General features: G+C 35.7%; 2 protein-coding genes across 28 annotated transcripts in view; one reads left to right on the top strand and one right to left on the bottom strand.

The window, feature by feature from the left end:
* The window catches only part of LOC135964404 (uncharacterized), a 229,367-nt gene extending 212,739 nt beyond the window's left edge, over positions 1–16,628 (top strand). For 3 of the 4 annotated variants that reach the window (XM_073995314.1, XM_073995313.1, XM_073995312.1), the window contains one exon: positions 14,857–15,541. The gene's annotated coding sequence lies outside the window, so the exon portion shown is untranslated. Of the gene's footprint in view, positions 1–14,856 lie in introns of all 4 variants that reach the window. The other variant, XM_065547237.2, reaches the window with a different exon arrangement.
* UBE3A (ubiquitin protein ligase E3A) overlaps positions 1–23,226 on the bottom strand; it is a 99,560-nt gene that overhangs the window by 64,455 nt on the left and 11,879 nt on the right. For 4 of the 24 annotated variants that reach the window (XM_065547225.2, XM_065547230.2, XM_073995302.1 and 1 more), the window contains exons 2-5: positions 7,942–8,005; positions 5,376–5,495; positions 3,357–3,551; positions 1,713–1,754 (exon numbers count right to left, since the gene is read on the bottom strand). The exons of 2 other annotated variants lie outside the window; for them this stretch is intronic. In XM_065547225.2, coding sequence (XP_065403297.1) covers positions 1,713–1,754; positions 3,357–3,490 — 176 coding nt within the window. In that variant the 5' untranslated portion in view covers positions 3,491–3,551; positions 5,376–5,495; positions 7,942–8,005. Of the gene's footprint in view, positions 1–1,712; positions 1,755–3,356; positions 3,552–4,914; positions 4,980–5,375; positions 5,496–7,941; positions 8,006–11,726; positions 22,173–23,226 lie in introns of all 24 variants that reach the window. 18 more of the 24 variants (XM_005558946.5, XM_045397126.3, XM_073995306.1 and 15 more) reach the window with 10 other exon arrangements.

Below are 23,226 nucleotides of genomic sequence, written 5' to 3'. Positions count from 1 at the left end.
TCAGCCTGAAAAAGGAAGCAAATTTTGAAACACGCTAAACATAGATGAAATGTAAGGACACTGCGAAGTAAAATAAGTCAATCATAAAAGGGCAAAAACTGTATGATTTGCACAAAAACTGTATGATGGTACTTAGAGCAGTCAAAATTAGACACAAAGTAGAATAACGGTTGTCAGAGGCTGTGAAGATAAGGAAATGAGGAATTATTGTTTAAAGGGTACAGAGTTTCAGTTCTGCAAAATAGAGAGTTCTGACGGTGACTGTGCAACAATATTAATATACTTAATACCACTGAGCCAAATACTTAAAAATGGTGAAATGGAAAATTTTACATTATGTGTATTTTACAACAATTTTTTAAAACTTAAATGACAAGTCACATGGCTGAGTCACATAAATTTGAGAAATACATTTTATAGTCATTTCTTGCAGATTCACAACATACACCAGCATTTAAATAGGGTTACAATATTTTCAGTAAGAATATCTTGATTTTTCCAACCTCACCCACAATTACAATTAATATCACACATCCATCTTAACTTCCTTCCTCTAATTTCATTAGATGGGCATCTTTCCTCTTATTCAAGGTCAATCACTATATCTGCATTTTTCTTTCTTTTATATTACCTGTATGAGAGATACACCTGTATTTTTCATTCCAATCCTTACTACATTGAAAAACTTTGCTTTGATAATTACTACCTCTATTATCTGAAACATCTTTAGTCTTTACAATAAATTCACTAAAGTCTTACTTACTTCATGTTCTAAATATTTTTTAAATCCAGAAAAATTTATCTTGAATTCCTATTATACCACTGTCATTGTTAAGGTTCTCACTGACTGAACTACCTTACCACCACACGTTTCTCTTCAATCCTTTCTCTGCTGCAAGGTTATTAAAAATACACGTTTGACAAACTTACTACTATCTACCTACTGAGCAATTTCCTTGCTGACTCCCAAATACCTTTCTATCACATCTTACCTTCTTCATTTTCCTACCTCTCAGCTAGCTTATGATCTACAAGTCCTCAACTGCCTATTGCCCCTACTGCCTATGCTGCTTCTGAACTTTGGCTCATACTTCTGCCTAGAATAAGCTGGTCATGCCTCTACCTGCCTGATTCCCAGTCACATTTCAAGACTGAACTAAGCATTTCCTGGCCACTCTTACTTCCCTGCCATCTATACTGGATTCCTACTGCAAGCCTGGGTACTCACTCCAGTACTCCTTTACGTTACTATTGTATTCTGGATACCATTCCACCTCAATGACTGAAATTATTTGCTTCTGCATCTTTCACTCTGAGTATAATATAAATTTCTGTAGGGTGAAAACTAATTATTGTGCATCTCTGTATCTATAACGTAGTACTGATGCCTTAAACATGGTAGCCGTTGAGATTGTTAAACTTAACTCTTTCCTCAATTCCCCTATTTCCTTACAACTGCTACCAGGGAAGCAAAAAGACTAAGAATTCAGGCGTGTGCAATTATCTATCTAGTAGTAGAAATCCAGTAAACTGTTACCAAGGTTTAGAGTTATCTGGTAGGAAGAAAAGTAGGTATGTTCCTATGTCCCAATTTACTGCTAAAGGATTCCTTTAGTTTAACCAGAAATTATTTCCAAATAATGTGACATAATTTAAAGCAGTCTAGGGCAACTCAAAATAAGATATCACAGTCTCAACCAAGTTACACTTACATTCGGCTAGCTTCAATGTCGTCAGACTGAGGTTCTCCTGATCTGTAAAATGCAATTGAGAAACAGTTAGCAAAATATTCCATACTCCAAAAAAAGGTAGACATATTACTTAGGAAGACAAATTTGTAAACAAGATTTCAGCACTAAATAAAACAGTTTTAAAAATACAGACGTAAACATGAAAGAAAGTAGTCAGATCAAGTGGCCATACAACACATTTATTTTAATGGCTGGACTATCAAAAAACTCAATGCATGTTTTTTAAAGGAAACTGTAAACGCTATACATAGATACCAACAGACAAGCCATTATAAGCCATAATTATTCACAAAGTCAAATACATGTAATAAAACACACAACTATAAAACTTCCTATAGCCAAGTATTGGTTATCCACATTAACAAAGGTACTCACTGGTATTCACTTGCAGTATTAACCTTTAGATTAGTGGGTCAGTAAACTACTCCCCAGGCAGACCGACTAAAGCCTAGGCCAGCCATGTAGTTTTGTAAACGAAGTTTTATTGGCATGCAGCCATACTCATTCATTTAGGTATCATCTATGGCTGCTTTCACGCTAAAAGGACAGAGCTGAGAACTCGTAGCAGAAACCACATGGCCCACAAAACCTAAAATATTTATTTTCTGGCCCTTAAGAACAAATGTGCCAACCGCTACCGCTACTCTAGACAATGCAAACTAAAATCCAGTACCCTGGTAAGTTTAAAGACACTTAAATTAGATACAACATCCAAATGATGATTATCTTGGTTCAAAAATGAAATTGTTTCCCTAAAAATACACTTACTGTATGTATTACCTGTCAAAAGTGTATTACCTGAGGTAAAGTTTTGCACTGGATAGCTGTGAATTAACTTCCGTTTTAAATAGTTGCCAGTTACTTTGTTATTTCTAAATATACCACTGCTCTCTTATGTAGAAATATTTAAAATTCTAAGTCACTAAAATGCCTTTCATTTTCATTTCACGAGACATGAATCAGTATTTCCCTATCTCTACCATGTCGTTAAAAATAAGTTCCTGTTACCCTATTCACTTTTATAAACAGCATCAGCAACAATGAATGATGTAAGGCGAGTCAATATAATACGGATTTCTAACACTTAGAAATTCCCAAACTAGATAAAATATGTTTTTTGAGGTCAAAAGCTAAATTTTCTAATTGGCATTACAAAGTCCTGATTTGTGAACTTCTCACTGACTTTAGGCTTCCAACTTTAAGCAACTCTAACAAGAATCAAAATCAGAGTCTCACACACACACTCTCTCTCTCACACACACACACACACACACACACCTGTTTGATAAATGTCTTAGCTTAAAAACAAAACAAACAAAAAAAAAACTTCACTTCTTTATCAGACTCTCAAAATTACCCTCACTGCAATTCATTCAGATTCCAAGGACAAGAATGGAAAAGAAAAAAAAAAAAGACTCCAGCAGCTCAAATATTTATTTTAGATCTTCTTTGCAATGTATTTAAATTTTCAATTTTGCACAAAATTACGTAAGAACTAAAAACTGGGGCATGCTGGAGGTGGCAGTGACTTGGCAGTGACACAAATGCAAAAATTTCACTCCACCCTCTCCCCCAGGGAGCAAGCAAACCACCTATGTGACACACCTGGTCTCCACCAGCCTGTGGGTAAGTACCCCAAGATTGCTTCCAAACTTGTATCTCCCAGACAGAAGAGCTAAAAATTGATGATAACCCCATGTACCAGCTGACTCATTTTTGAAAGTGCGACCCTCCAGCATCAGATGTCATACTGTAAGGAGGCAGAGCTGGCTTGCAAAACAAAAAATAAACCTGCTGGCACTGAGGGAAGAGAGGCAGATTAGAAGCTTTCAAACACGTAGGCAGCAAAACTTTCAAAATTAACAGGGAAAGAGAAGAGAGGGGAAAAAATGAGGACATGATGATAGGAAAATAAAAATATTACTGCAAAAAGGTAAGACACAAGAAGGAAAACAAATCTAAGTCTTAGAAGTACAATATGTAACTGTTACAAAGTTTTGAGATCCTGCAATGGGATAGAATTTAAATACATTATCAAATGATAACCATATCTGTCTTCCCAATTTCTGTTTCCTAAGCAAGAGAATATGTGAACTTTGGCATCAAAATGTCACCAAACTGTAACATATTAATTACTACTTTTTACAGATATTAAAGTAGGCTATTAAAAACCACTGATAAGACAAACTAAGTAAACCAATTCAGTATAGAAGGAGGACAAGGACTGAAAGATTATTACTTTAAAATAAATCTGTCCTGGGTCTATTAAACATAGCAAAGTTGTTCTATTCAAATTGCAAATTGTTTTTTAATCAAGAGAAAAATGAATATATACAGAACTAGCAGACATTTTTCTTGCAGTGAATATTAATAATTTATGTCTGAATAAATTTCTACTCATCCTAATAACAGTATATTTCTAGAATAGTCTAAATAAGTTACCAAAAAAATCCCAAGTTTAGAATTCAAACTCTCAAAACTATGAAATACGCCAGGTGTGGTGGTTCATGTCTGTAATCTCAGCACTTTGGGAGGTCAAGGCATAAGGATCACTTGAGCTCAGGAGTTCAAGATTAGCCTGAGCAACATGATGAAACCTCGTCTCTTAGCCGGGTGTGGTGGTGGGCGCCTTTAGTCCCAGCTACTTGGAAGGCTGAGGTGGGAGGGTCACTTGAGCCCAGGAGGTCAAAGCTGCAGTGAGCTGTGATCGTGCCACTGCACTCCAGCATGGGCAACGGAGTGAGACCTTGTCTTGGAAACAAACAAACATAAACTATGAAATATATACCACCTAGTAATAGTTCCCAAGCTTGACTGTGGCTCCTAAAGAGTTTGCTTATTCTTTTACTGCCAAGTTGCTGGAAATAAGAATCCTGTATGTGCTTGTAAATGCAGAACATATAATCTAATTCAAAACATATAACCAAAGGGAAATTTTTGTATTAAACTATTGACTTAGGTTATCCTAAAGTGTGTCAGAATAACAAGTCAGAAAAGAAATTTTAAAACTGAAACAATAACCAAGTAACATTAGATAATAAAAAGTAAATCTTAGAAGAGTCTCAATTTTAGGTCTTGATTTGAATCGCAGAAAATATGATCACAAAACGCCCACTAATCTGAATACTGCAGCATGAGCTAGCAAATTCAAATGGTGGCTCACTTCCAATAACACTGGTGCAGCTTCTCCATCCTGCAAGCCACTCCTTTTACCTCCACTGTAACTCTCTAGGAGAGAAAAGTATACTAGTTTTATTAATGTCATAAAAACTTCTAGAGAAATGTTTAGTTAAAACGTTCACCACATAAAAGGCATACTTTAAAATACATATTAAGAAATTTTTCATGTTTTCTATAAGGTTTATAGTAAAATGTTTAAAACTTTGAAGGTTTTTGAGAAATACTTTCCTGTTCATACAGACAGGTCTTTGATAGTGGCTACTGATATTTTTAATAGAAAAAAGACACTAAAATATTTTAAGGAGATTAAATGAAGCAGGTCAACTCTCAGGCCCACTATTCTTAGCAATATTCCTGCCAACTATACATTGTCTTCATTTCTACAGTATGTATTTCACTTTACAATGACAGCCTTTTAAAGGCTGTAAAATAATTCAAAATTACCTTTTACAAGCTGTGGCCATTCGGTGACATCAGGGTGATCACAGCTTTGAGTCACTGATTAAAAACAGGTTGTCACACCAGTCTAGCTGCTACCTTGATCTGAGCGTAGGCTTAATAACTCTAATAAATTAAACAAACCTTTGGTTAGAACACTTTAATATATAAACCCAATTCATTGTTCAAAAAATAATTTTCAAAGCTTCAAATTAGGTGTCAATGTAAAATTCATCAGAAGAGTAATTATTATAGAAAAGTTTTTAAGGACTATTTTCCAGCATTTTGTTTTTCTTAAATGATCTCTTCATTTGAGAAAATGTAATAATTCCTTGTACTTTTATGTAATTTTACACTTTATGAAGCATTTTGGTCAATAATACCTTGAGTCTTGTAACTTTTGCTTTACCTGATCGAGACAGATAATATAGTAAGAATTTTTTAAAACAAACAAAAAAAAATTAAGCAGCCTCCAAGTGATTAACTGACTTGCCCAAGATTTTGGAACTAGTGTTGAAGGAATGATTAAAACCCAGATATACTGACTTCCTATCAAGGGATGGATTTTTTCGTTTGTTTTGGCTTAGTTTTGCTATACTGGGTTTCAAGATTTAAGTATACGTAATGAGTAAAGATTCACAACATAGATTGAGATCTTTCAAATATGGCAAGTTTAAGTGGGGACTAATTTACTCAAAAGATTCTTAAGCTGATAGAGAAATCAGTCACCAAGTAGTCAAATGCTTAATGGAATAGTTATATACATACACATAAACACACACACACATAAACACAAAGTCTAGTCCTACTAACTCTATATTTACGTAGAGTCATTTAACATCAGTCAAAACCCCTTCAGTACTGCATGAAAATATGTTCTACTCTTTCTTGGCCATAAATCTACTAAGATTTAATTTCATGAAAAAGTATGGCAAAAGATGAAAGCATATCCTCCTCCCTCAACCAAGTATCTTTTTAACCCCTTACATGGCCTTAGCTGAACTTTTCTGATTGTCACAGTTCAAATTTAGCAGGCCTCTTTACTCACACTGTAGTTCTGGCAAAGATACCATACATCTGAAATATTCCAGTATCAAATGATCATTTTGTACAACTAGTTCTTTCCCCTCACGATTCCCCTATCCAGGCCAAATCTGAGGTGTCAACTGCAGAAAGGTGAGGAAATTAGGAGGAAGAAACATTTCATAGTTAACATCCTCAAAGCAACAACAGTCAAGCGCAGAAGGTGGTTACCAGTGTGGATTCAGAACCCAATATAAAACAGCAAGGTATCTGCAAATACCAAGGGTTAAAACATGAATGTCTGAGCCCATACCTATGCAGTTATGAATGCAGGGCTTCAAAATCCAGATTAGGTGAGGACTGGCCTGAATATACAAAAATAATTGTAGGGGATTCCAATAAATGGGATTTACAGTATCTGTAAGAAATAACACAATCTCCCAGATATTCCTATCCTAACCATACATTTCCTAATAAGAACCTAGACATTGCTGAGGTCATATGGGAAACACCACCTTCCCTAAAATAAACAATGTGGTCATGATACAGCTTTACCTTGTGTTCTCAAGAGGCTAATGGTATGTGGAATTAGAAGATTCAAACAAGTCTAACTTTCTATCTTGTAAACACAAAAATAATAAAGTTAAAATACCTTTTAATTGACTAATTGATCTCAATGTAATGAAAGAGCTATATGTATTTTGAAAACTACTGAGTCAAGTCCTCTCTTCCAGTCCCCTCTTTTATGAGATACGGTGCTCAAAAGGCTCCAAGGCCAGGCTGGATTTACGTCTGTTTGGTCACTCACTAGCTGAGAAATCTTGGGCAAGTTACTTAATCTCTCCGAGTCTCAGTTTCCTTAGACGTAGAATTAGGGTAATAGTACCTATTCCAGAGAGCTGTCATGGATGCACAAGCTAACACCTAAATATCTCAGAACAGTGCCTGACATATAATGTGCTCACAAATGGTCGGGTATGGTGGCTAACACCTGTAATCCCAGCACTTTGGGAGGCCGAGGCGGGTGAATCACTTGAGGCCAGGAGTTCGAGACCAGCCTGGCCAACACGGTGAAACCCCATTCCTATTAAAAATACAAAAATTAGTCAGGTGTGGTGGCACGCACCTGTAATCCCAACTACCCGGCAGGCCGAGGCATGAGAATCACTTGAGCCCGGGAGATGGAGGTTGCAGTGAGCCGAGAAGGTGTCACTGCACTCCAGCCTGGGCAACAGAGCAAGACTCTGTCTCAAAAACAACAGCAGCAGCAACAACAACAACAAACGGACAAGCTATTAATACTCATAGCCTAAAATCCAAACCTGCCCTCTCAATCTTTTTATGCGTATTATTTTACCTTCATAGCAATTGTAAATGTTTTCAGCACCCTACCTGGGTCCCTCATACAGTCTTGGAAGTATAGTTAGTGAGCACCTGACACAATGCTTTAAAAATGGCAGGGGCCCAAATTTGCTGAACATATCTGTCATTATTATGACATTAAGATACACATGCAATACGAATTCCAAAAAATAAAACAAAAACATACCATATTTCGCCAAACTTCTGAGGAGCTGGTGAATTCTAAAATCAGGCTCTTACAGATTTTTAACCTAAAATATAAAACACCTCACTCAATTCTTTTTATATAAACAACTGGATAAACTTTCAAAAAAAGAGGTACTAAATTTCATCATGAAAGCAAATTTATTTTCTATAATAATTATGAACATCCAAAAACGTATCAAGAAACAAATTACTCTATAGAGGCTGCCAGGATGAGGAAAGCATAGGTAGGCAGCCCTGTGGCCTGAGTGCTTTCAGCAGGCAAAGCCGTATTTCCCATATTCATCCACAAAGCTTACTGCCTTCTATTTCTTTACTCTATCCTCCCTCCAAAAGGGCTAAATACATAGGAAAACTATTTGACTATATCCCCCTAATCCCTTCAAATACCTATAGCAATTTTGTTTTTAATTCTATATGCTAAGCATCGGCTCTGTTAGGTACAAATCTGGGCATCTATCTACCACTTTCTAGAGTAGCAGCCTTGGGTCGACCCTCTGACCCTTGAGTCTCCAATGTCAGGTTGGAGTAGTAGAGAAGATGCATTAAAAAAGTATAGTATAATGCCTACCTGGCACAAAACAGGACTTCAATATACTACGATAATTACAATTTATTAAATCAACCACTTAATATATATCAAAACTTAACTCTTAAAAAAAAAAAAATTCCTGACGCTTACAGCAAGCCCCTAAAGTATCGCTGTAAATTCTTAACTTGTTTGTATACAATCAGAACGTTCCTCAATGGAACAGAAATAAAGTCCTTTAATGTACTGCATTACATATAAAGAAACCAAATCTCAAAGATTAAGAAACCTATCCAGTGTCCTAGAGGTTGATTGCAGAAAATGAATACACTGCATATCAACATTTTGAAATAAAATTAACCAACTTTTAAGGTTTTAGAGACTGAGTTTCAAACTTCAGCCTATAACAAAATTACCTGGGGAAATCTAAAAATGCAACTACTTGGGCTCTACCCGCAAAGATTCTCATTCAATGCATGAAGTAGGGGTTCATGAATTATTTTTTTTTATTTTTTTCAGACCCATCCAAGAACACAGAAATGAATTTGCATTTTAACATATACTTCACATGACACACAGATCTCATTTGAAGAAGCCCTCCCTTCCAAATTACGAGTTAGGAACACATAATCATAGAGGAAATACACCAAATCTATAAAAATACAGAATAACAAAAACTGTAAGCATTACAAATATTAGGCACACTCACTTGCCAATTTAACCATAAGAATCCTAATACCAGACATAGTTCTCTTACTTTATCTCTTCAACAGAGGGCTCAGTCTAATAATTTTATAAATAAGTATAGTCTAATAAGACATACCTATGTTGATCTACATCTGTCTCCCTAAAATTTTCATTTTATTCATTTCTATTTCTCCTTCACCTCCTTCTAAAGCTGTTTCAAAACTTAATTTCACAAACTGTTTTTTTTTCTATCACTTTTTATCATAACATCCAACACTTCTGTTCTCCTTTGCACCATGTTTATGGTGTCTTATATTTATGGATAATGCTACTTATTAAAACTGTCTACGTTTCATCCGTTTACACATTTCACAACTAAAGGACTACTCCAACAATTTTCCTAAGTCTTCCTGCTTTAGGCTCTCCTCATTTCAGTCCACTCTGCAGTTAAGACTTAAAAAGTTTTAAATACTGCTTTCAAATAATACTTGCAACATAATTCCCTCAACTCCATTAGCTCCTCGGAGTACCATTTCTTTATCCTCTTTCCTTTCACTGCCAAAAAGACGTGAAAACCACTAGCTCAGCTGCTGTTTTCCTACCTACTGAAATTTTTCTTACAAAAGTTTCCATCATTTCTGTATATTCTCCCAGTGCTTTGGCCCCTTAATTCTACTTAATTTTTGTAGCTTTTAAGACTGCTAATGACTCCTCATCTCCTCTGGCTTCCCTCATGTAGTATCCACTCATTTCCTTCCATCCCTCTAAAGGCAACAAGGTCGTCTGCTAGTTCATCTTCCTACCTCTCATACATGGCCTCTCTCCAAGTTTCGGTCAATAGCCATTTTTCTTAACCTAAACCAATTTTCTGCGCAATGTCATCCATTCCCACAGCACCTCTATGCTTACGAACCCCTAACTCTGTATCTTTAAGCCTTATCTCTGGCATGGTATGCCTGTAACTACATATTACCAACGGTACACATCCATATGGATGTCTAATTAGCATCTACATTCAACGTATCTAAAATCAAACTCAAATTATTTTCCCAAAGAACTCACTCTGCCTAATCTCACTGTCCTAGTTATGAATTGAAAAATTTGGTGCCATTCATTACTTTCTCCCCCTCATTTTTATTTGCCCTGACCACTGTGTAGGTTGATACTCATTCAGCCTTCAAATTCTTCATAATCATTAATTCGAAAATTGTCTACTAGATTTTGAGTGCCTACTAGGTGGATGAAGATGCAGTGGTAGAAAAATGAGACATAATTTCTTGTCCTCATGTGGTGAAGGAAATGGGCACAAATAAAAACCACAATGAATTATGTAATTGCAATGCACAGTTAAGGGTTGTGATGGAGAAATACAAGGGGTAAGTTGTGTATTATAATAAAAAGTCCTTAGTCTGAAGAAAAGGAAAACCATTCTTTATGAGGGACAAGCAACATTTATAAGACACACTAAGAAAAATCCTGTGAGGTAATGATGGTAGCACTATCAGTCCAGCTGCTCAAATTGGAAGATTCTCAGTCATATTCTCAAGAGTCTCTCTCTTTCCCAGTATATCCAATTGTTTACCACTTACTACTAATTCACCCTTAGAAATTCCCCTACATTTCTACATTCCCACACTATTCCCCGGTCTTTTTGATGGCTTTTAGTTGCTTCCAGAATAAAGCCAAAGCTCCCAATCATGTCAGATGAGACTCTACACAATTTGGTCAAAACCTGCCAGTGCAGCCTCTTCTTCCAGACTAGACCAGACTTCAAGAGAATATGTGTATCATTTGCTTTTATACTTCCAGTGCTTGTAAATGTTCATAGAATAAGCATCTTACAAAAGACAAATTTTTTCTCTTTGGGGACTTGTTTTCAGTCCTTTAAATGCAATGCAGGTTAAGATTTAAACTCTAATTTGTCTAATTCTAAAGACCACGTTCATCATTCCCTTGTACCTGCCTTCTAATTTATACTCAAACCCTATACATTTCCTTAAAAATATATCTTACTCCTTTTTTCCCCAAACTTACCAATACTGTCCTACTGGTTTCCCTTTTGCCTTTATCCTCAATTTTCCCACTAGCATTATCTTCCTAAAAACTCAAAGTTATACATATCGTTCTATATTCAAAAGCTTTAACACTTTCTCATGCCAACCGAATAAATTTCTAACTCCTTCACATTTTATATGAGGCCCCTGCCTGACCCCAGCCATCCCAGCACTACTGCCCACTACATGACATCATCACCAGGTACCAGATCTAGCCCCATCATTTGACCACTGGCTATAATACACTGGATATCTGTGTTTCTGACTTCAATGTGTTCGCTTCTGAGGAGACTTCACTCAGAAATGGTTCTCTATCCATTACTAACCTCTATCCCCCACCCACCTATCATGCCATGTTAAAAACTGCCCTCATTCTAAACACTGTATCTCACAGGGTTGTCTAAACTCTTATACATAATCACCGTCTCCTTCATGTCTTATTATACATTCTTAATACCATAAAATAATTAATGTCTCCTTATATTTATTATGTTATACCTTACATTACAGCTATCTGTATACATTTGTCAGTGCCTCTAGTTGTAAGCTGATTGATGTAGGGATCATCTCTTCCATATTTTAATTTTCATAATAATGGTGACTATGTTTTCTTGACACCATACCTCCCCTCTACAAGGAAAAAAAAAAAAAAAGGAATCAGGACCCATGGCCTTTGAGCTAGTTCCAAACGTGACTCATAGATGAACAAAGGTATCATTTCTTCCCAAAGCAACACAAATATAAGTAAATGCCAATTTAAGAAACATTTTATTTCAAGGACTAAATATGTAAGAATAACCAAAACAACTGTTTCTAATAATGTCCCTTTCTCTACCAGATATTAAAACATATTAACTTAAATGGTATAATTAAAATTAGCACAACACCTTCAAAAATGGAGTATACACTAAATATATGCATACCCTCTGACTTAAAAATTTCCCTCTTAAGTATACATCAAAAAAATTAAGTACACATATTCACGAGAAGACAATCACTGAAATGTTTAGAGCAGCAGCAAGATTCTTAACAATTCCAAACCAAAAATGATTAAATGTCCATCAACAGCAGATTAAACTGTGGCATATTCTTAAAATGGAATACTATACAGCGACTATCATAAACAATTACTACAACCAACAGTGTGGATAAATCTCACAAACACATTAAAAGCAATCAGACACAAGTAAGTGTGCTTGATTCTAGTTAAAGGACGAAAACAGGCAAATCTAATCTATGCTATGAGAAGTCAGGACAGCGGTTACACATGGAAGAAAACGGAGGGTGACAGAGCACAAGCGAGCACACAGGAGCGAGCACACAGGAGCGAGCACACAGGAGCTGCCGATGTTGCTTCTTGATCTGAACGCTAGCTAAATACGTGTGCTCAGTGTGCGAAAGTGCAGCAAGCTATACATTTGGAAGTGCACTCTTCTGTATATTTAAAAGATTTTTTTAAAAAATCTGATATGGTATTAGCATTAGACAAAGAGGTAAACACAACAGAAAGCTAATTTCAGAGAAAGATCCAAAAGTATCTGACAGTTGCTCCTTCTCAAACAAGAATTTTCAGACCTTGGATAACAGGCAGCACAGGACTGTAATACATGAAAGGACAAAAACAAAGGAGGTGAGCCATCCACTGCTTGGATGCCTGCCTGAAGGTAATTTCCAACCTGCAGTCAATGGAGGGGAACCCAACGAGAAGACAGCAGTTTCAGTGAGGTCAGAATCAAGAGATCAGAGCTGAGGAAGCCGAAGTGGGTAAAATGTATGACAAGTGCCAGACAAGAGGGGTGCTTGTCTGAGAAGGCAGAGAAATGGCTTCAGAAATCTGTCATGTGAGAGTCTACTGCTGAGTACTAACTGTACACGATTAAGGTAAGTGGAAGCTAGGGAAAGAGGGGCAGTGAGCTGAAATATTCCCAGTGCTTATAAAGGACCGGGAGACTCCTAAAATTCCCTCTAACCTGAGCGAAGAGAACACGGTGACACTGGGAGCCTTCTCTAGACAAACTCCAATGTAGCCCTGAAGGAATAAAACTGACCAGCAAGTTATTTAGCTGGCTACAAAACAAAACACTCTAAAAGAAAACAAAATCTAGTCACCCAACAACAAAATATTACAATGTCCAGCATCCAATCTTATAAAATCATTAAATATGTAAAAATAAAAATAAAAATAAACTAGGAAAATACAACCCATAATCAAGAGAAAAAACCAACAAATTCAGAGTGAAAAAAATCATGAAATCAATAGGTAACCTGATTTTCAGTTATTACAAATATGCTCAAGATTTCAAAAAAAATACATGAAGATGAAAATGAATCAAATGGAATTTCTTGAAATATAAAGCAAAATATCTGAAATTATTTAACAAGGCAGGAGAAAAAACAGCAAAATAGAAGACAAAGCAAACTGAAGCACAGGCAAATAAAAAAACTGAAAAATAATGAATATGACGTTAATGACCTGTGGATAATACCAAACAGTCTAACACATGTGTAAGTGGAGTCCCAGAAAACGAGGAAATGATGAAAGAAGAGGAGAGGTGGTAAAAAATACATATATATATAGAAGAAACAATGGCAACAATCTTCCAAATTTAAGGAAAACCATAAATATACAGATTAAAAAAAAACACAACTCTTAGCATGGTCATCATCAGAAACAAAAAGGGACAAGAAAAAATCTTAAGAGCAGCCAGGGAAAGAAGACTTAGTATCAGGAAGAAAAGATAATTAGCATTATGCATCACTTAACAGCACGGATACATTCTGAGAAATGTATCATTAGGTGGCATCATTAGGTGATTCTGTCATTGTGCAAACATCACAGAATGTACTTACACAAATCTCGATTAGATGGTATAGCTTACTACAGAACTAGGATATATGGTATAGCCTGGGTGCTCCTAGGTTATAAACCTGTACAGCATGTTACTGTACTGATACTGTAAGCAACTATAACACAGTGTAAGTATGTATCTAAACCTAGAAAAGGTACAGTGAAAATATGGTGGTATAATCTTAAATGACTATTGTCAACTATGATCTCTTGTTGACTGAAATGTCATTATGTGGCACATGACTGTATAATCAGACTTCTCATCAAAAACAAACGCTGAAAGAAAAACACATCAACTATTTAACCAAGAGAAAAGAAACATATATGTCCACACAGAGACTGTTTTCACACAAATGTTCATTGTACCTTTATTCATAATAGCTAGGAACTGAAAACAGCCCAGGTGTCCCTTAATAGATGAAGTCACAAACCACTGAAACATTCAACAGTATGGATGAATCTCAAAAACATTATGCTGAGCAAAAAGAAACTTTTTACAACACATAAGTATTGTATGACTCTGCTTACATAAAGTTCTAAGCAAGTTAAACTAAGATGAAACAATCTGAACAATGTTAGGTTCTACGGGTGGTGTGGGGGGAAGGAATAACTGGAAAGAGGTGCAGGTTCTGTACCCTGATAGAACTTTCTGGCAAAGGTGTATGCATTTGTCACAGCTCATGAAATGGTGTATGTGGTCAACTGTATTTTCCAAAGATGGTCACAACAGAAGCCATTCTACATGCTCTTAACAATGTAACACTGTTATCTTTTCATCAGGTGGTGGAGTCTATGGCCCTTCTCTTTGAATCTGAGCGAAATTAGTGACTCTTTCAATCCAAAGACTACAGTCGTACCTCAACTATCTACAGAGGACTGGTTCCAGGACTCCCATGGATCCCAAAATCCAAGAATGCTTCGAATCCCTTATATAAAATGGCATAGTATTTGCATATGACCTACATGCATCTTCAAATATGTTAAACCATCTCTAGATTACTTATAATACCAAATACAATGTAAATGCCATGTAAACAGTTGTTACAATGTATTGCCAAAGACAAGCTCTCCTTGCCAATCCCTGACCAAATGAGAGATTCATGAGCAAAATAAATAGCTGCTGATATGTAAGGCACTAAGTTTGGGGCAATGTATTACACAGCAATAAATAACTGGAACAGCACAGTAAATTGTAGTTAAAAACACTAAACTACTAAGTTTTAGTTAATATACATGCTGAAGTTAAGGGTGTGGTATACTAACATCTGCAACTTACTTTGAAAAGCATAAAAAAAGACAGTTGAAGAGAGGATGGATAGATGGACAACATAGAAGACAAAAACAAATATAACAAAATGTTAGTTGTGAAATTATATTCTACAATTATTTTAAAGTCTCTGTGGCTTGAAAAATTGTACAATAAAATGTTGAAGAGTGAAATAAAGACATTTCCATACAAATAAAAGCTGAAAGATTTTGTAGCCAGTAGACCTACACTTTAGAAATGTTTAAGAAATTTTTTCAAGTAGAAGGAAAATAACACCAAGAAACTTGGATCTACAAAAAGAAATCTCCACAAAGGAAAAGAAATAAAAATGGTAAATAAGAGGGTAAATAGAAAGGAATGTTATTCTTAGTTTTTAAGGTTCTTTGTAAGACAACTGGCTTTTGAAAGAAATAGTTTCAAATGCTACTGTGGAATCTATAACACATATAGAAGTAAAATGTTAAGCTCACAATACCAAAACGAATGAGGGAGAGTAAATGGATGTATACTATTCTAAAGTTCTTACATTATACATTAAGAGGAATAATATTTCTGAAGGCAGACTGCGGTAAGTTAAAGGTGCATATTGTTAATCCTAGAAGTGTCACTGGGGGAAAAAACAGAGGGACAAGCTAATAATGGAGACAAAACAAAATTCCAAAAATGCTCCATTAAACGAAAAGAAGGCAGAAAAGGAAGAAAAGATGAGACAAATAGAAAACAAACAGTGTCTTAAACACAATACAGCCAACTGCAATAAATGTAAACGGACTTAAACAAATTAAAAAGCAAAGATCGTAAAAAATCAATCTGTAAGCAAGATGCAACTATACGCTATCTAAAAGAAAGACATTAAATGACCAATAAGTTGAAAATAAAAACACAGCAAAATGATACAATGTGCAAAAATTAATCATAAGAAAGGAATGGATACACTAATACCAAAGTAGACTTTAGATAGGGAACATTACCGGCGATAAACAGAGACATTTCATAATGATAAAGACATCAATTAATCAAGGAGACCTAACAGTCCTAAATGTGAACACACCTAATGACACAGCTTTCAAGATTTTGCTTCAAAGCATATGAAGCAAAAATGAACAGAACAGAAGGAAGATAAACTCAAAATTACAGTTGAAGATTTCAACATTCCTCTCTTGATAATTAGTAAGTGGACAGAAAATTAGTAAAGATAAAGAAGAAATACATGTATCTATCTGACAAAGAACACACGTTCTGAAAAGAATGTGAAAATATTTGAACAGACACACAAAGAAGAAAACTTTATGGCAGTCATGAAGAAAATGTAAATTAAAACCATGACTTTTTACACCCATTAGAATGGCAATTATTTTAAATAAAAAAACAGAAACTACCGGCCAGGTGGTGGCTCATGCCTGTAATCCCAGCACTTTGGGAGGCCGAGGCGGGTGCATTTGAGGTCAGGAGATCGAGACCATCCTGGCTAACATGGTGAAACCTCGTCTCTATTACAAAAATACAAAAAAATTAGCCAGGCATGGCAGTGGGCGCCTGTAGTCCCAGCTACTTGGGAGGCTGAGGCAGGAGAATGGCATGAAGCCAGGAGGCGGAGCTTGTAGTGAGCTGAGATCGCGCTGCTGCACTCCAGCCTGGCAGACACAGAGAGGCTACGTCTCAAAAAAAAAAAAAAAAAAAAAAAAAAGCAGAAACTACCAAGTGTTAGAAAAGAGGTAGAGGATGTAGAGAAACTGGAACCCTTATTCACTGCTGGTGGGAATGTAAAATGGTGCAGTCACTGTGGAAAACAGTACGGCAGTCTCTAAAAAAACTACACATACAATTACCATATGGCCCAGCAATTCCACTCCTAAGTACATAACCAAAAGAATTAAAAGAAGGGACTCAAACAGGTATTTATATACCAATGTTCATAGCAGCATCATTCGCATAGTTAAAAGGTACAAACAGCCCAAATGTCCACTGACAAATAAATTTAAAAAAAAAAAAAGTGATATATGCATACAATGAAATATTGCTCAACCTTAAAGAATCAAATTTGGATACATGCTACAATATGAATGAACTTTCAGGACTGATATCGTTTGAATATTTGTCCTGTACAGATCTCATGCTAAAAATACAATCCCCAATGTTGGGGGTGGGGTCTGGTGGGAGGCAACTGGGTCACAGGCGCAACCCCTCATAGCTTGGTGCTGTTCTTGGGATAGAGAGTGAGTTCTCATGACATGTGGTTGTTCAAAAAGGGTGTGCCACTTCCCCACCCTCTCTCTCTTGCTCCTGCTCTCGCCATATGACATGGCTGCTCCTCCTCTGCCTTCCACCATGAGTGAACGCACCATGAGGGCTCCCCAGAAGCTGAGCAGATGATGGTGCCATGCTTGTACAGCCTGCAGCACCAGGAGCCAAATAAACTTCTTTTCTTTTTAAATTACCCAGTCTCAGATATTCCTTTAAGGCAACACAAGAATGGCCTAACACAAGGACATTATTACTATTAAATGAAATGTGCCAGACACAAAAGGACAAAAATCGTATGATTCTACTTATATGAAGTACCTGGAGGAGTCAAATTCACATAAAAAGTAGAATAGTGATTACAGGTGGATGGCGAGAGTAGGCAATGAAGAGTTACTGTTTAATGGATAGAGTTTCAGACTGAGAGGATGAAAAAGTTTCAGAGATGGACAGTGGTGGTGGTTGCACAATAATGTGAATGTACTTTATGTCACTGAACTATACACTTAAAAACAGTTAAAATGGTAAATTTGGTATGTGTATTTTACTACCATTAAAAAAAACCAAAACACTGCAATGGGATACCACTACAAACCTCTCAGAATGTGTGCAATTAAAGACTGAGAACATCAAATGCTGACATTTGGAGAATTGGAACTCTCATACACTGCTGATGGGAATGTAAAGTAGTATAATCATCCGGAAAATAGTTTGGCAGTTCCTTATACATTTAAACATAAACTTCCCATGTGACCCAGTAATTCCAATTTAAGGTATTTACCCTAGAAAAATGAAAACATATGTTCACACAAAGACATGCACACAAAACAATACCTTTATTCACAACAGCCTAAACTGAAAACAATCTAAATGTTCACCAGAATATGAATGAACTGTGGTACACTCATATTGTATTTAAAAATACAAAACAAACAAACAAAAAATCTGTGATAAACACAAATTGGATGAATCTCAAAAACATGCCAAGTGAAAGAAACCAGACATGGAAGAGTACATGTTACTTGATTCCGTGGATATGCAATTCTAGAGCAGGCAAAACTAATAAACAGATCAGTGGTTGCCTGGGGCCAAGAGAGAGAAATGACTACAGACAGGAAGGAACTTTTTGGAGGTAATTCAATTGTTCTAAAGCTTGACTGTAGTAGCAGTGATAGTGTATGTATTTATCAAAATCAATAAAACTGTACAGTTAAAATGGGTGCATTTCATTGTGTATCAATTATACCTCAATAAACTTGATGTTTTTCAAAGTTTATGAGAACCTAATACAGAAGAAGGTGGCATCTTCAGTGGAGACACGATGCCTTCCAAGACAGTCAGCTACCCGAGTGGAAGAAAATAAAAGGTAGACACAATTCCCAAACCATGTGACAAATGCAATCCGGATCTAAACCATATCATACCATATCCAAAATTATGCTGAATGTTCAGATCTAACTTTATAAATTAAAGTCAATAAAATCATAAAAGTACCAGAAGAAAATACAAGAGATTGGCCAGGTATAGTAGCTCATGCTTGTAATCCCAGCACTTTGGGAGGCTGATGTGGGAGGACAGCTTGAGGCCAGCAGTTCAAGACCAGTCTGGGCAACACAGTGAGATACGTTTTCTACAAAAAAACAAACCAACCAACCAAAAAAACCCGACTAGCTATAGTGGCACAGGCCTGTAATCTTACCTACTGGGGAAGCTAAGGCAGGAGGATCACTTGAGCCCAGGAGTTTGAGGTTGCAGGGAGCTATGGTTGCTCCAGCCTGGGTGACAGAGTGACATCCTATCTCTAAAAAGTTTTTGTAATATATATATGAGATCATATTTATATCATCTTTGTTAGCATGCTGAAACTCAGAAGCTATAAAAGATGGACAGATCTGCCTACATAAAAACTTTAAAATTTCACATGACTAGATACTATAAAATTAAAGATAAGTAATAAGATAATATTTGCAAAATATAACAAAGAATTAAATGATAAATAAAGAATGCTTACAAATTTAAAAAAGAAACAACACAATAGAAATGGACCAAAAAACCAGACAATTGCCCAGGCTATTTATAAAGATTTAAACAGATTTTATATATACATAAATCAAAACAAGGTAAATGAGCAGTCCCTAATATATTTTAAGGAATGAAACTTGCTAAAATTATTTTTTAAAAGGTAATTGGCAGAATCTATCAAATTTTTAGATTGACACGGTCTAAAATATCTTATTTGTAGAAATCTACCTTACAGAAAAAATAACAGGTATCATCATTTGCAAAAGCAAATATTGAAAACAACCTAATTTCCACAACAGGCAAAGGGTTTCATAACCTATCATGAACTCTCAAGAGTTAATTCCTAGTTCAGTTCTAAAGATTGAGAGAATACATCAGCTTTAGAGTATTCCATCTCAGGTTTCTCAAGGACAATTTTTCATTAAGGCCTAATTTATTACATTTTAAAACATGCTTTTCCTTCCTATCTTTTTTGTTTTTCTTCTTTTCCCCCCCACAACCTTATATGGTAAAATTACCTGTAGTTAAGTGGGCATGTGACAAGATGCACAGATTTAATGCAATCATTTATAAGAATTATTCAACTCCATTCTCTCAGCTGCTCTGGTCAAAAAACTTTGGCATTATCTTTTACTTCTCCCTTTATTTCCCACTTTCATCTCGTCTACTACCAAATCCTATGGACTCTATTTCGACATATATCAAGAATTCAACCACTTCTCACCACCCTCACTTTGACCACTCTGTCCGTTTCAGTCACCTCTTAATCTGTACTCTACCAATTGGTCTGTTTCTGCCCTTGTCCCCCTTTTCAGTCTACACTCAACACAGCAACGAGAGTGATCTTGCTAAACCTAAGTCATACTTTTTCACTACTCTGCTCAAAGACTTCCAAGAGCTTCCCATCTCCTTCAATGGTAAAAATCAAACACCTTATTATGATCAAAATATCTGTACCCTCCATTATCTGTCTCTTTATTTCCCATCATTTACTTTTCTAAAGCTACAATGGCCATACCTCGAGTTCTTCAAACACATCAGGCACTCTCACTTTGGGGTTTCCCTATTCACTACACCCTTTGGCTGAAATGCTCTTCCCCCAAATATCCACATGGCTAGCTCTCTCATCTCCTTCAGTTCTTCACCCAAGTTACCATTTCAGTGAAGTTTTCTCTACCTACCCTATCTAAAATTTCCCATTACCCTTTCACCTACAAACACTTCCCTTATTTGTTTTTTCTCCTTAGCACTATGTAACATATATTTTACCTATCTTTATGATCTCTCTTTTTAGTATTAAAGTGCCATGAAAGCAAAGGATTGAGTGGGTTTTATACACTGCTGTCTCCACCAGCTCCTAGAAAAAAATGCCCACTACACAGTAGGAATTCAAGAAATGTTTACTAAGTCAACCAGATGGATGTGTATGCAGCCAACCATTTGAAAGATTCTTATAACATAGTTAAGAGAAAAAAATAAGTTACATGAAATACAAGTTTTAGTACACAAAAATCTGTACACAAGGAATTAACATGAAATTTTTTAAAAATACAATTTGCAATACCATCAAAACATAAAATTCTTAGAAATAAATTTTTAAAGTAATAAAAGTAGTACAAGACCTGTATACTGAAAACTACAAAACATGAAAGAAATTAAAGAACACCTTAATAAATGGAAAGATGTCCCATGCTCATGAATGAGAAGACAGTATTAAGGTAGCAAAACTTCCCAAATAGACCTACAGATTCAACACAAATCCAGGTCCTATCAAAATCCCAGTTTCATTTCTTGCAAGCTAACACTAAAATTCCATGGAAATTTGAGAAACCCAGAGACCCAAAACAATTTTGAAAAAGAGTAAGTTAGAATACCCACATTTCCTGATTTCAAGACTTACTACAAAGCTACAGTAATCAAGAGTGTGTGTTACCAAAAAAACAGACATACATATCAATGGACTATATAACTCAGAGTCCAGAAATAAATTATTAGATTTTGTCAATTAAATTTTCACAATAACGCCAAGATAATTCAGTGGGGAAAGAATACTTTTCAACAAATGGTGCTGGGACAACTGAATTGCCACTTGTAAAAGAATACAATTGGATCTCCCCCTCACACCTTACGTAAAAGTTAACTCAGAACAGATACTAGGCCTAAATATAAGAGATACAACTGTAAAACTCTTAGACGAGAACAGGTATAAATCTTTACGATCTTGGATTAGGCAATGGTTTCTTAGATACCACCACCAAAAGAACAAGCAACAAAAGAAAAAAAAAATTGACTTCACCAAAATTAGAAACTGTGTGCTTCAAAGGAAAATGAAAAGACAATCCATAAAATGGGGGAAATTATTTGAAAATCACATATCTGATGAGGGACTTGTACCCAGAATATATTTCAAAAACTCGTACAAGCCAACAATAACAAAAATTTAAAATGGCAAAAGAAATAGTTCTCCGAAGATGGCCAATCAGCATATGAAATGACGTTCATCACCGTAAGTTGTCAAGGAAATGGACATCAGAGCCACAAAGATCCTTCACACACACAAGAATGGCTGAAATAAAAAGGACAGCTGTGTTAAAAGGAAGTAGAGAAATCAGAACCCTCATACACTGCTGGTGCAATTGCAAAATTAGGGCAGCCACTTTGGAAAAGAGTTTGGCAATTCCTCAACATGTTAAACACGGAGTTACCCTAGGAACCCAGCAGTTTCACTCCTAGATATATAGCCAAGAGAACTGAATATATATGTTCACATAAAATCTTGCAGATAAACGTTCTTTGCAACAGTATTCATGTCACAACATTAATATACCTTGAAAATACCATAGTAAATAAAAGAACCTGTACACAAAAGGACACATAGTGTATGATTCCCATTTATATGAAATGTCCAGAATAAATAAATTCATAGAGACAAAGCAGATTAGTTGTTGCCAGGGGCCAGGAAAGGGAAGAATGGGGAATGGCTGCTAACAGGTTAGGATTTCTTTTGGGGATGATGAAAATGTTCTAAAATTCGATAGTGGTGATGGCCGCACAACTGTGAATATACTAAAAACTTTAAAAGGGTGAATTTTATAGTATGTGAATTATCTCAATAAAGCTATTAATAGTTTTGAAAGTTAGAGAATATGTTTGGTATGATTTTTTTTTAAACACCGCCTCCCCAAAAGGAAAAAAGCTGTATGTATATCAGTACCTTTACAGCTATCTTACATTTTATATTTGATTGGTAATTTCCTTCCAAGCATTTCTTTCCCCCTACATTTAAACACATTTAACAACTGTTAAGTTTTAGAACTGGCTATGAAGGGAAGAGAAACATTTCATTTCTTCTTATACTTAAAAAAAAATAGCTTTTTATTTTTCTTTTCTATATTTCCTCATCCTCAAAAATAGATTCTACACACCAATATTTGAGGGATGGTGGGGCAACTACCACAAAATACAAGAGGCTGTCTTTTGGAAATGTAAAAATGTTAGAATTCCTAGGAACTTGTCTTGATTTATGGGACTAACCTAATATTTAAAACTGAGCCCATGCTGGTAAATCTGGGCTATACAGTCATACATACATAGAACTGTGGTATCACAACACATCCACT

Source organism: Macaca fascicularis, chromosome 7 (genome assembly GCF_037993035.2).
Source record: "Macaca fascicularis isolate 582-1 chromosome 7, T2T-MFA8v1.1".
In the NCBI taxonomy this organism is placed as follows: Eukaryota; Metazoa; Chordata; class Mammalia; order Primates; family Cercopithecidae; genus Macaca; species Macaca fascicularis.
The sequence above is the reverse complement of the archived record's forward strand: the minus strand, read 5'-3'. Positions and strand labels throughout refer to the sequence as shown.